This window comes from Pseudopodoces humilis, chromosome 1 (assembly GCF_049639895.1).
Source record: "Pseudopodoces humilis isolate 2021_Gansu_Grassland_sample_001 chromosome 1, ASM4963989v1, whole genome shotgun sequence".
NCBI classification, from domain to species: Eukaryota; Metazoa; Chordata; class Aves; order Passeriformes; family Paridae; genus Pseudopodoces; species Pseudopodoces humilis.
The window spans coordinates 38621860-38634943 of record NC_142200.1 but is presented as its reverse complement, the minus strand read 5'-3'; the positions used below and the strand labels follow the sequence as shown (position 1 = coordinate 38634943).

The following is a 13084-nucleotide window of genomic DNA, read 5'->3' as shown; positions in this document are numbered from 1 at the left end:
ATCCATTTTGCTAAGGAAAACTTATTTTTCTTAGTTTTGTGCATTGAAATTATTTCATGTTTATACTGGAAAGTGTGCTTTTTTCTATCTTGGTATGTATATTTCCTCTTTGTCTTGGATTTCAGTACTTCCACAATGTCAAGACTAAATTTAATAATTATCTTAATGTGAAATATGTTGTATTTCTCTTTCAAATGTTGATGCTTATGTAACTGAATGTTTTGCACAAACACAAATATCTAGAACGGCTTCTTAGATGCTAATTCCAAAGTGATTAACACCAGTGGTCTCATGAGAAAATCCACCTATCTTATCTCTATTAAGAGTGAATAATCAGGTCACACAGATGAAATTCCACTCCATTTTCACAAAGTGTTAGAAGTACAGTAGAGGGTAGCTGAGGAGCAGTGTCTTTTCATTTCTCTCTCTGGCCAGTGTTGACAATAACGCTTTTTCTGCAGAGATCCTGGACTGGACTCTCAAACTCCAGTCTTGGCCAGCTGAAATGGAGTAACATGACATTCAGTTCACTGAAGAACTTCTGTCATTGCTGCTTTCACTCCAGCAGAACATTTGCTCTTCAAAGAGAGTAGGAAAGTTTGTGTTGCAGCTGGAAAACAAAATGCCCTTATAGATTTCCTCTAGGCATATCCAGCTAAGCAGAATGACTCATGCAGCACAAAATGTCTGGTTCAAGTTGCGTCCCTAGTCTAAACTCACCTGTCAACCTCTCAGTATAGAAGTATAGTGAAAATTTACTCAGCTTAGTGAGTAGATATGTCAAAAAAGATGAACAACTGTAGCTGCCAGTGGTTCTAGTTGAAGTGGAGCTCCTCCCTCCTACAGAAAGTAAGCCATTTCACTAGCTGGGTTGTATAAGCTGCTGCTGCCAACCTTGAAAATGTCTTCTTGCATGCTCCTTAATTAAATGCTTTTTTTGTTTTTCATTTTTTAGGCTTTTAAATTTTGTTTATTTATTTTAAATGTAATTGTGGCTGTGCAAATCAATCTTAGAGTACATCATTCTGCTGCAGTCCTGTTTGGATATTTTTTAGTTTTAGCACTTAGTGGAGTGTATTTTACAGCATAAATTGTGTCTTATAAGGAGACATTTCTTCCTGTGTTCTGATCAGTGTTCAAAATAATTAACTCCTAGTGAAGGCAAAACACCTGAGCTGAAGCAGTGCACTATTGCAATTCAGCTGAAGCATTACTGGAAAATCTGTAAGAACACAGTAAGAAAAATTCTTACCAAAGCAAACTTGATTTCAACCTTCACTGTCTTGAAATATAACACTTTCTTATCAATTTCAGAACTGATATATGCAGTATTAAATAATCAGAATACAGTTTTCCATAGCTTCATTCAGACAAATAAATGGTAGCCAGAGATTGTTCCATTATTCAATATGGCAGCTATATTAAGATTACATCATCAAAGAATTTATTTTATTTTGTTGACAAGTATTCCCTGAGACTGCTATGTAGTTTTTCAGTAAAAGTCTACTAAAACTGTTTCCCTGAGGCTAATTAGTTGAATGTTTTTACCCTATGTTCCAGTGAAAGCAAGCCAATCATTAAGATAAAGTTATTTTAGTCACTTAAAAGGTTGTCATTACAGTATCTATATTTAGATTGGATTAAAATGGAAAGATTGGTGCTCTATTTACAAGCACAAAGACTATCAATATGGTTGTCAGAAATAATTTATTGTTTATAAGACAAAAATATTTTAAAATATTTAAAAATATTTTAAAAAGATTTAAAAGTTTTCGTTTCAAGGCTACTTCTCCTGAAGAATACCTGAATTTTTTGTGGTTTTTTGAGTGACTTAGGCTTTCATTTTACTAAAAATGCCTTATTTTGTTAGTAGTTATTTTTTGCTCAGTATAAATGTGGCTGTTGTAGTAAATATGTATTGTGAGACATAAAACTTGTAATAGAAAAGCAAATAATATGTCAATTTATGATAAAACTTTAGCACATGTTTTGGACCTTATTATGGTATAGATTACAGTGCTGTAAATCAGGAGACTTTTCTCTGATTTCCACAGTTTTGCCTTGGTTTGAAACTAGTATATAAGATCAGACTGAGTTGCATCATCTTTCAGTTTAGCTATTTTGGACCAAAAAAGGTTCATACCAAATTTCTCCCTCCTAGTAAGGACTTTTCTTAAATATCTTAAATGTGAAATGTCATTAGCTTCATGCTCAAGAAAGGATGGACTGACAAACCACCTCCTTCTAAGAGAAGTTCTCTTGCACCAAAATGATAAGAGATTTGAAATTACATTGGAGAGTTTTGGGAATACTTGCAAGCAGAGCTATGCTAACTTAATCTGACAGTACTGGAGTCTTTGTGGAATTTAGTGATAACAGCTTGAATCCATTTAAATCCAGTGATTTTTGGCACAACATGCTGCCGTTGGTTTCTCATAAATCCTCTTTCTGCACCTTTCAAAATGTAGATCATATTTTTACTAGTCACAGGAAAAGTTTTACATCCATCTCTTTTTTTTCTTCCAGATTGCTGTCAAAATGAGTGAAACACCTTCAAGTAGTTACTCGGTGAATCATCCAAACTCCTCCGAGAGTGAACAGAGTTTATCCACGCGCCATTTCAATGTTACTGAACCAGTTGTGGCAAAACGCATTTGTTTCTATAAAAGCGGAGATCCCCAGTTTAATGGAATCAAAATGGTGGTTAATAGCAGGTCTTACAAGACATTTGATGCCTTGCTGGATAGTTTATCCAAACGGGTCCCGCTGCCTTTTGGAGTAAGGAATATTAGTACACCCAGAGGGAGACACAGCATCACCAATCTGGAGGATCTGGAAGATGGAAAATCCTATATTTGCTCCCATCAGAGGAAAATGAAGCCCATCAACCTGGAACAGGCCAGCAAAAAGCCACTGCCCTGGCAGATCAGCAGGCCTGTCAGTGCTCGTCGTCGAGCTGTGCAATTAGCAAGGCAGAATGAAGATGGGTTTGGCCATCGAGAAAGCAGAATAACAACTCCCAAAAAGATGCTTGTTTTCAAAAATGGGGATGTAAGACATAGGCGCACCATAGTTTTGGGGAAGAAAAATACACAAACATTCGAAGCCTTTCTGGATTATATGAGTGAGTTAATGCAATATCCAGTTGCAAAACTCTATACCACTGATGGCAGAAAGGTGAGAATATGGATGAGTACTGACTTCTTTTATTATTTCTTCTAGATTATTTTAAATTAAAAAAAAAAATATCCACTGTGAGCTTGAAACATGGTCCTGATGTATGATCAGATGTGCGATCAGATGTACTAAATTTAATTTGTTTACTTTCTATTCTTTTTCCCCTCTTAGAAGGGCTACTAGCTTGAAGGAAATATACTGGAATTTTGGGAACAGAGAGAAGCTAGTGAAGACACATATACATTTAATTTTAAGCAAAAAGAGCAAAACACTTCATTCTCTTACTCAAGCCTCTTTCAGGCATGCTCCCTATTCTATACTTTTATCCATTTGCACAAAATTTTCCTTTAGTCTTAATGCTGTTTATCTGGGATTTTTAATGTTTTAGAACATGGTAAGTAGCATCAAATGCCCACACATATTTTTATCATTGCACAAAGGCAGAGTGGTTTGCCATTTATAACTTGAAACTCTGACACCTTAGTCCCTATTATAGTTTTCAAACCATGGACCAGGTTCTGTACCTCTAAACTCAGATGGTGCAGCAGTAATAATCCAGATTTTAATCTTGCATGCTGCTTTTATAATTTTATCTCTGTTTTTTCTGTCTGTTGTTTAACCACAGAAAAATACATATGGTTACACATAGCAGATATCTAAAGAGAATTCCATGCAGAACTCCAAGAGTGTAAGGGAAATCTCCTGTTTACCCTTCACATGTTGAAATTGTGTATTAGGTTGAGAACCTGTCCATATTCACTGCCACAATTTAGTGAAGTGCAGTTTGTAAACATTATCTTGTACTATATTTTGGAACATACATTCCAAACTGTCAGACAAGGCTCTGAGCACCTTGATCCAGTCAGATCTGCTTTGAGTAGAGGCTTGAACTACATGACCTCCACAGATCTTTTCCAAAGTATAATGCTCTGTGGTAGTGTCCTATTCCTTTGTGGAAGTATGAGTCAACAACTTGTGCTGTATTCTGAATTTTTCCTCCAAGTATGTCTCCATATGTATACCTACCTCCAAATGCATATTCGTATTTCATGACTATGAGCAGTCAATGTGCAATGATGAAACAAAATAACATATGTAAACAATTAAATTTTAAGAAAATTTTGATCTGGATCCAAGTTGTTTCTTGAAGTAACTATCCAAAATATTTATATAGCAAGATACATCCTCACAGAAATAGGAATTGCCTTAAAGGAATTGAAAAATGAATTCTGTGCTGTGATACATATTTAATAGTCTGCTGCAAATGAATGTAGAGACTAAGAAGTGAAGATATAAAGCTTGGAAGGGATAAATCTCTCACATTATTTTTTGGTGGTTACTAAGGCAGAGAATTTAATGTTACTTCTTTTTCCAGGTTCCTAATCTTCAGGCCCTGATATTGTGCTCTGGAGCTGTAGTTGCAGCAGGGAGAGAGCCTTTTAAACCAAGCAATTATGAATCTCTTGGGTATTTGCGGCCTGCTAAATTGCTTGGAATCGGAAATCGTGTGTACCCAAAAGCAAATGCCAAGTCAGAAAGTGAAAAGAGTAAGTTCTTTAAATTAATTTGTATTTTATTAATTTATCTCTCAGCATAAGGCATAAACAGTGACAATCTTACTGGGATCAAGGATATTCATAAAGGCCAGTTGAAACTGCTTATATCTGCTGTGACTCCTCTATAAGCTTATGAAAGATCAAAGTGTTAATTTTCTTTTTAAAATGTAAGTTTCTGGTAAGTACTCAGCTAGTATGCATATTTTGTTTCTGACAAACTTACTCAGAACACAGATGAAAATCTTTGAGTATAGTTCATTTTAATTCACTTGATTGCCATTGTTATGATTTTTTTTTGGTGTCAGAATTAATAAAAACAGTGGTAAAGGTAAAACCTCAGGAGACTTTAGGCTCTCATTGCATTGCTTGGGCAAAACTTTTGTTCAGTTTTCAGAACTTAACCAGTGGAGGTTTGGCTTCTCCTGATTTACTCTTCTCTTGTTGCATGCTCCCCATAAATAGGACAACTAGTATAGCATCCATCCACTCACAAATTCATCATATTTTTGAAGCTGATTTTGCCTGAACAGAGTGTTGTGCGTTCCTACATCCTCATGGCTGTTATATACATTTTTTTAATAAGTTTGGGAAAAGATACACAAATACATACTTTCTCTTTGATTGCTCATGAAGTTGCTCCACTGATAAGGTCAGGAAGAGTGTGGGGTAGCCAGTGGATGATCAAGAACATGAGGAGCTCTTGGAGAGAGGCCAGTCTAGATGAATAACCTGAGGTAGAGGGAAATCAAATGCTGCACTTCCAGAGCTTTAGGTCCTGTGGGAATTCCTGACATCAGAGCATCTTGTAGGGCTGAGGTACTATCTGCAGGAACTTCCTTAAACCAGAGGTTTAAGTCCCAGCTGTTCTTGCTACAGCTTCGTGCTGTACTGGAGAACCCACGGAACAGTTTAATTGTTACTGTACTGGGACTTTCCACGGTAACCCTGACAGTGTTGTGGAGTACATTAATATATGACATTTGATTTCCATTTGCTTGAGGGAGTTCCATTCACATTTCTTGCACTTTATTATCTCCCCACCAAGCTATTAAGTTTAAGTTTTTACAGCCTTAATGTACTTTGACTTGCACAGCTTGAGACCTGTTTGCAGAGCATAACATAATGAGTCAAGGGAGAATAAATGTGAACATTTTGAGAATGAAAGTTCTGCAGAAACAAAAATCCTACTCTGATTTTGCTTTGAGACAGAGACTGAACCTTGCAATCATAGAAAACCTGAGCTGCTGAAACTGATTATCTACTGTTTCTAATTCTTAGTTAACAGTAATCACAGAAGGAGTGAGGAAAAAACAACCCTCTTTTTGCCTTTAACCTGAGAATATAAAAAATGTCAGGTATAGGAGACATAATTGATGATATGAAAACATGGGAAATGAAATTTCAGCATCTTTGTTCTAATTCAATTTCCCGAGACAGAGAAGGTGAGATACTTTGGGAAGCATAAGTTCTGTCTGTGATAGAAAAGTTTGTACTAACTTTTGTTTCTTATTCAGTTCATGGTAAGGCATCTGCTTGAGAAATTTGCAAGACTATTTGCCTGAGGTTATAGACGTGTCTCTGTAATGATAACATATTACTGAAAAAGTCTTGACGGGAGACCACTTAAAAAAACAAACTCTAATTCAAGAAATGTAGATCAGTTAATATTACATGTGTTAAAATACTTTTTGTAAGTGAAACTTATCTATTAAATGGTGAATTATATACATTTATATATCACTGGCAGCTGTTCATACCTTTGTGTGGCTGTACCTGCACTGTCTCCCTTGCACATGTAGAAGACCTTGGAAATCAGCAAACTTTATTCTTATCTCATGTTCTTTTACTTGTCAACTTTTCAGCAACAGCTATGAGAGAGAGAGATGAGAGAAACTTTTTTAAAAGATCCAAGTTATTGCAGAGTAATCAAAACATAGTGTGGGAGTATATATTGTGTATGCTAACCCATTTTGGGCCACATTAAAAAAATCAATTAAAAAAATCAAAATTGGCTATGCTGAGTTTTGCACCATTGTCTACAGCACAGATACATAACTCATATGTATCATAAGTACAGATAAATGTGTTTCAGCATGTCATGATTTAAGTTCAGGTTTTACAAGGAGTTCAGGAACTTAATTGTTTACTTTTTTATAGAAGGTCGATCCAGAGGATTGGATATGAATCCTTCCCTCATGTGTCAGTGACATTACAAAGAGTAGTTATTCATCCACTGTATATTGTTAAGCCCAAGGACATATATATTCACCCTGACTGACATGTTTTAGTACTAACTGCAAGAACTAATAGGAAATGATATATTAATGATCACTAAAGCATGAAGAGGAGGTGCAGCTGGTAGCTTGACGCCCAAACAAGTGAGTGCCTATGAATCCCTTGAAAAGCTAAAGGCAACCTCAGCTCTCAACTAAGTATAAAATGAGATCGTCTCCTACTTTTTTAGCCTTTGGAGCTTCAAATAAGGCCACAGTTCTGGCATTAGAAAGAAATTATTGTAAAATAAAATTAAGTTAACAAGTATTTAAATGCTTAATTCTTTATTAAGACTTTTATTTCTTTCTCTGAAAACTTCATAGATGAATAGCAAGATTACTCATTTTTTTTTCTGTACTTTTTAATGCAAAATAAATAAAAAAACCAAAGTATGTATAATAACACATTTCATTAGTATCTTTAATACTAATTTTTCTCCTTTCTTCTTTTCTGTTCCTTTGTTGCCTGTCTGCTGTCTAATCATCTGGATCCTTGTCCATGGTATTTGTCTGCTCTACTTTCTGTCTACTGAATGCATCTGTATTTCAATGTAATTATTGAATTATTGGTAGTGGCAGCTGAAATGGACTCTAGTTCAAGATCTCAGATATTCTCAGTTTCTTCTGATAAAGTATCCAGCAATGATAACAACTCAAATGATAACAACTCAGAGTCTTCCTATGTTCTTGACAGCCATAATGGGATAGAAGGAAATCGGTCAGTTATTGGTGAAGACTTATCTGTGGCACAGTATCAAGATGACATTGAGAAATCTGTTCATGTTAATCAAGATGGCAGTATCACAGTGGAAATGAAAGTTCGATTCAAAATTAAAGAGGAAGAAACCATTAAATGGACAACCACCGTAAGTCGTGCTGGCCTTTCTAATGACAAAAATATCTCCATTTGCAGTTCTTCTGCAATGAATGTGGAAGACTGCTCATCCAATGCAAATACATCAGGGTGTATAAATCCAAAAGATGCTCCATTTTTGAAGAGCTGCAATAAAGAAGAGGAAGACTCGGTACAGCAATCCAATGAGGAAATGTCAGACAAAGAATCAGAATCTGATTCGAAAACTTCTGATTGTAACGTCTCTGAGAAGAACAATTCTGCAGATTTAGATGCAGGCAATGTACCCGAGGAAAATATCAAGCCTCGATTTTATAGGCCTCCCACCCCTGGGCCAAGGCGTGTTAGACAAAAGAAAGCAGTAGTTGAAAGTGTCACCTTGGTGTCTGAGAAAGAGGTTCAAGAGAAAACAATACGACAGTTTTCCTACAGTGAGGAAATAGAGAATGGAGAAAAAACATCTGAGTATTGCATGGTAGCTCATTCAAGCAGAAAAAAATCAAGTGTCAGTAACCCAAACTTTAATGAGATGAGTGACAATGGTTTATTAAAGCTTTCTTCAGAAAATATAAAAGAAGAAATGCTTTTTAAAGTAAGCCACAAAAGTAGTGAGTTTATAGAAACCACAAATAGGAAGACATTAGAAGTGCCTGATGAGGATGCATTAGTACAGAATATGTTGGAGAAATCAGCTGTGGGACAAGGTGCATATAGTAGTTTAGTATCAACTTCCAAAGCTAACATCAGTGGTTTCATGCCATCATCAAAAACTTACCAGACAGCTAGGCCAGGTACAGCAGATCACATCCAAAAGTCATGTGATATTAAACAAATAAAAAGATCAGTAAGTTCTTTCATTACATACTCTGAATTATGTCAGTCAAAAGAAGAATTAAAATGCCAAGCTGCTGATTTAATAGCTGTTTCTCAGGATTCAGGGCATTCAACCTGTGCTGGACATAGCCAGATGAAGATGATGACACCTCCATGTAGTAACAGTCCTACTGAGAACATAAATACAACGACTAGATTCTTTCCTACTGTTACAGAAAGTGAGAATCAAATCTGTGCCACGACTGAACCTGTGATGACAATGCTCATTGAGAACAGTGAATCTGCATCATCCATCACCAAAAAGAAGAAGAAAAGAAAATCATCTAGCTTGCTAGAGCAAGGTACAGATGAAAATCAAAAGCATAGGGAAATTTCAGGGGTAATTAAAAGTGAAGGGTTGCAAATCACACAGGATTCCACAACAGAGGCTATGGATAAATATTCTGAAATGCCTCAGAAAAAAGGATCTGAATATTTTGCAAAAAACAGTGATGGGTCTGCCAATTCAGTCAAAACTATATATGCTGAAGATGAGTTCTATCATGAGGATTCAGTGGAACAAAATGGATCATCATCATCTAATAAGAAAAAAAGAAGTAATAACAAGAAGTTAGCCAAGGTAAAATTGAAGTCAGGCAAAAAAAGCAGTATCATTTCATCTGCAAAGAGTGAAGATGGTCTAATAACAGCTGATTCAAACAATGAAGCTGAACACAGTCAGGATACAATTAGCACTGAGAAAGAAGGTGCACATCTTATAACCAGTACTTTCAAACAGACACCTAACTCATCAGTGACTTCAAAGCCATTTTCAGAAGTGCCAAAAAATCTCAGCTTTGAAAAAGAAAAGGAAAAAAATAATTCAGAACATTTGCTATCAAAGAAGGAGAAAAAGCAAAAGGCGATGAAGAAAAATCTAGGTAAAGTTGTAAATAAGTTAAATATGTCAGAGAGTGCCATTACACTAGAGTCTCTAAACCAGGAAGGTTTTCAAGAGGAGACTGTTGAACATTCACGTGAAAATTATGTCCAAACTTGGCTGAAAAATTCGTTATCAAATTCTGTCTTACCCCCTATAAAGAGAAAAGAAGGGACTGCAGAGAACAGCAGTGTGTGTTCTTTTCCCAAAGAAAATACTGGTGCTTCTATAGAAAAAGAAGCTAGATTTATCACAAATAATGTGCATGTAACTGGAAAAAACCATCTACTTGAAGATAATTTAACAAAAAAACCATTAAAGCCTATTGGTAAACTGAGAATTTCAGAAGACTCAGCCAAAGATCCAGATGAAAGACAAACTGACTCTTTGATTCATTCTAACACATCTATAGTAGAAGAAGCTAAGTATTCACTAAAGTCAGAATTTCATCAGGAGAGTAAGCTACATTTGTTTCATGAAGCACATGACAAGGATAAAAAGATGGCAGAAGTTGACATTCAAATTAACAACCTATGTAAAAGAAAAAGATCTGAAGTTGCTGTTCAAGCTGATTGCACAATTGTTAGTGAGAAAATTGGAATTGAAGTTCAGAATAACTGCATGTCTAACATTTTGCTGCATGAACTACAATCAGTTTTGCTTGGTCTGCAGAAAGGACATAGTGGATGCATTGGAAAGTCTTGCAGCTTTTCGGATCTTTCTCCTGCAGCCTTTGGTTCTTCCTCCAATGCCCTCCTAGCTTGGCTACTTTTACTGAATCTGAGAGAGAGTTTGATTGGGACAATCACAGATGATATGCAAAAGAATTCCTGTAGCTGTTCTGAAATACTGACACAGTTAAAATGTCTGAAACAAACTGCAGCTATAGAACAAGCTGATGAGCTGAAGGCTGTCTTCTCACATCTCCAACAATCAACAGAAAATAAGGTATTACACTTTAGGAAGGAACTTGAAAAGCAGGACTGCACACAGGAGAATATGCCCATCTCTGAAATTCCTAATGATACACGTTTGCATGAACATGAAGAATCAGTTAAGCCCTGCATTGCAATGGATGATGTCAATTCTGAAGAAGCTCTAAAATTAACTGGGGAACCAGAAAGCTGTTTTGATGTAGAGAGGGAAATTTGTAAAGAAACAGAGGGTTTAGACATGACTGCTCCCATAACCCAACTAGATGGTCAATATGCCAATACTAATTCAAATACCTGTAGCCTTCCATCAGCTTTAGAGACACCAGAAAGAAATGAAGAAATGCCTGATAGCCTATATGAAAAAAATCAGGACACATCATTCATTAATGAAGAGTCGGAATCTTCAGTAGAGCCTAACTCCACAGTTCATAGTATAACTTCTAATGATAACAATTGTATCTTAGATCAGGATACTTCTGAGTTAGAAGGTGAAAAAGACACTGTACCTGTTACTACTGATAAAAATGAAGCTGAGAATGTTGATCCAAATTCAGCAGATGCTGACAAAGCCCCAGAAAACCAACTTACACTAGATACTGAAACCTCTGTGGAATATAATAATGAGGATTATTCTGTACAGGGTGACAAGGAAGATGAAGAAATATCTGAGGAAACCTCTGAGAGGTTATCTACAGTCTCTCCATTATCATTTCGTTATGAATCAAAGCAAATTACAGAATGTGACATGACTGAAGGAGAACAGAAACTGCAAGTGGAAGAACTGGAGGATAAAGTGTGTTCTGACACCTCTCAATTAAAAAAATGCTTAAAAAGTCCTGCTACGTCAGACTGGTCAGATTACAGACCAGATACTGAAGAGAGTGACTATAACTTTAGAGCATCCAGTGACTTGACCAATGAAAGTGGGGAGGAAGCACTTGAAAAACATTATAATACTGGCTATGTAAAGAGAACTATTGAAAGACTCTATGGCAAGACAGAAGCTTCATTTAAGCCTGACTTTCACAAAGGATTTCCTTATACATCAAAAGTATTTCAAGTGGATACTGAAGGATTCCACTCTGCAGTGGGGGAAAAAATAATTTATTTTTCTCAAGAATCTATGTCTTGTTCTGCAGAGAAATTGTCCCATTCTTCATTACCATCACAGGAATATCCAATAAAAGTAAACAAAGATGACACTATATCAAGAAGAGAAAATACTCCTTTACCAACACTACAGTCTGCCCTTAACAGAGAAGAGACAAGCTATACTAATGACTGTTTAGAGGAATCTCCAAATCAACACTGTCAACCTAGCATTCAGGCTGGTGAAGATGAAGGAATATTGATAGATAAAGGTAAATGGCTTCTGAAAGAAAATCATTTGATAAGAAGGTCACCACCTGAACAGATTGGAATGTATGGTAATTTGGATACAACATCAATTGAAAGTGATGAAGTTCCATACTCTCACTTTGGCAATCTGGATCAGTACCCCACCCTTGATGAGATCCCTTCTTCAGAACTTGAAGACATGGTAAAACCCCCTGAAAAATTTTGCAGCTACTTCAATATGCCTCATAATAGTGATTCAGACCCCTTTCAGGATGAGTCAAATACAAAAGGCAAACCTATTCGCAGTGGTAAGATCCTTCCTGCACCAAACAAAGACATGACCAATCCATCAACCATGGCAGGTTCTACTTCCACCCAGGCTGACACCAATTTTCCAGCCTTTTCATCTGTAGAATTTAGATTGCCTGATAACAAGGTACATCCATTGGAAAAGCCTTCAAATGCTGTGCCCATCCAGTCTCAGCCAACTAATGCTAGTAACATGGATAGAAGTGCTCCTCATGAAGAAGATTCTCTGGATAGGCTCCATGCGATATGTGGCCAACACTGTCCAATACTGATGGTAACAGTAATACCAATTAATGAGGAGCAGAGAGGATATGCCTACCAAAAGGCATCTGATATTGAGAACCAGATGGGTCAAAATATGTTGGCCAAAAAGAGCAAACATTTAGGATGGCCAGGTCAAGACCTGACAGACAAAAATAATCATGTCACTTTGAAAAACAACTCTATCAGTAAGATTGCCAATAATATCTGTAATAGGTTTTATGCTGATAACACCTTAGATTTTATTAGTAACTTTGGAATACTTGCATCTTCAACTTTGAAGGACACAAATATTTTAGGGGAGTTACATATTTCAGAGGATATGAATGCAAACCCCATGGAAGACAGAAATTGTCAAAATGGTATATCCAAACACGAACCCAGTGATCTAGTCACAGGCACAAATACTGAGCTATCCAATGGAAAGAAAAAAATATGTCAAACCTTAAGAATAAATTTAATGTATATTGTTGAAGAAAAATTTTCTCCTATGTTGGCAGATCCATCAGAAACCTGTCATTCTGAAACATTTCTGAAGTGTGACACTTCCTTAAATAGCATTGAACACAAAGCCTCTGAAAATCTGAAAAACAAAAATGCCTTTCCTATAGAAGAAGAAGACAAAGAAG

At 36.2% G+C, this 13084-nt stretch overlaps 1 protein-coding gene across 1 annotated transcript in view; it reads left to right on the top strand.

Annotated features, from left to right (window-relative positions):
• The window catches only part of RP1 (RP1 axonemal microtubule associated), a 204109-nt gene that overhangs the window by 40131 nt on the left and 150894 nt on the right, over positions 1–13084 (top strand). Inside the window, exons 4-5 of the mRNA XM_088065349.1 lie at positions 2527–3177; positions 4553–4724. Of these exons, the coding sequence (XP_087921475.1) occupies positions 2539–3177; positions 4553–4724 (811 nt within the window). The 5' untranslated portion in view covers positions 2527–2538. The remainder of the gene's footprint in view (positions 1–2526; positions 3178–4552; positions 4725–13084) is intronic.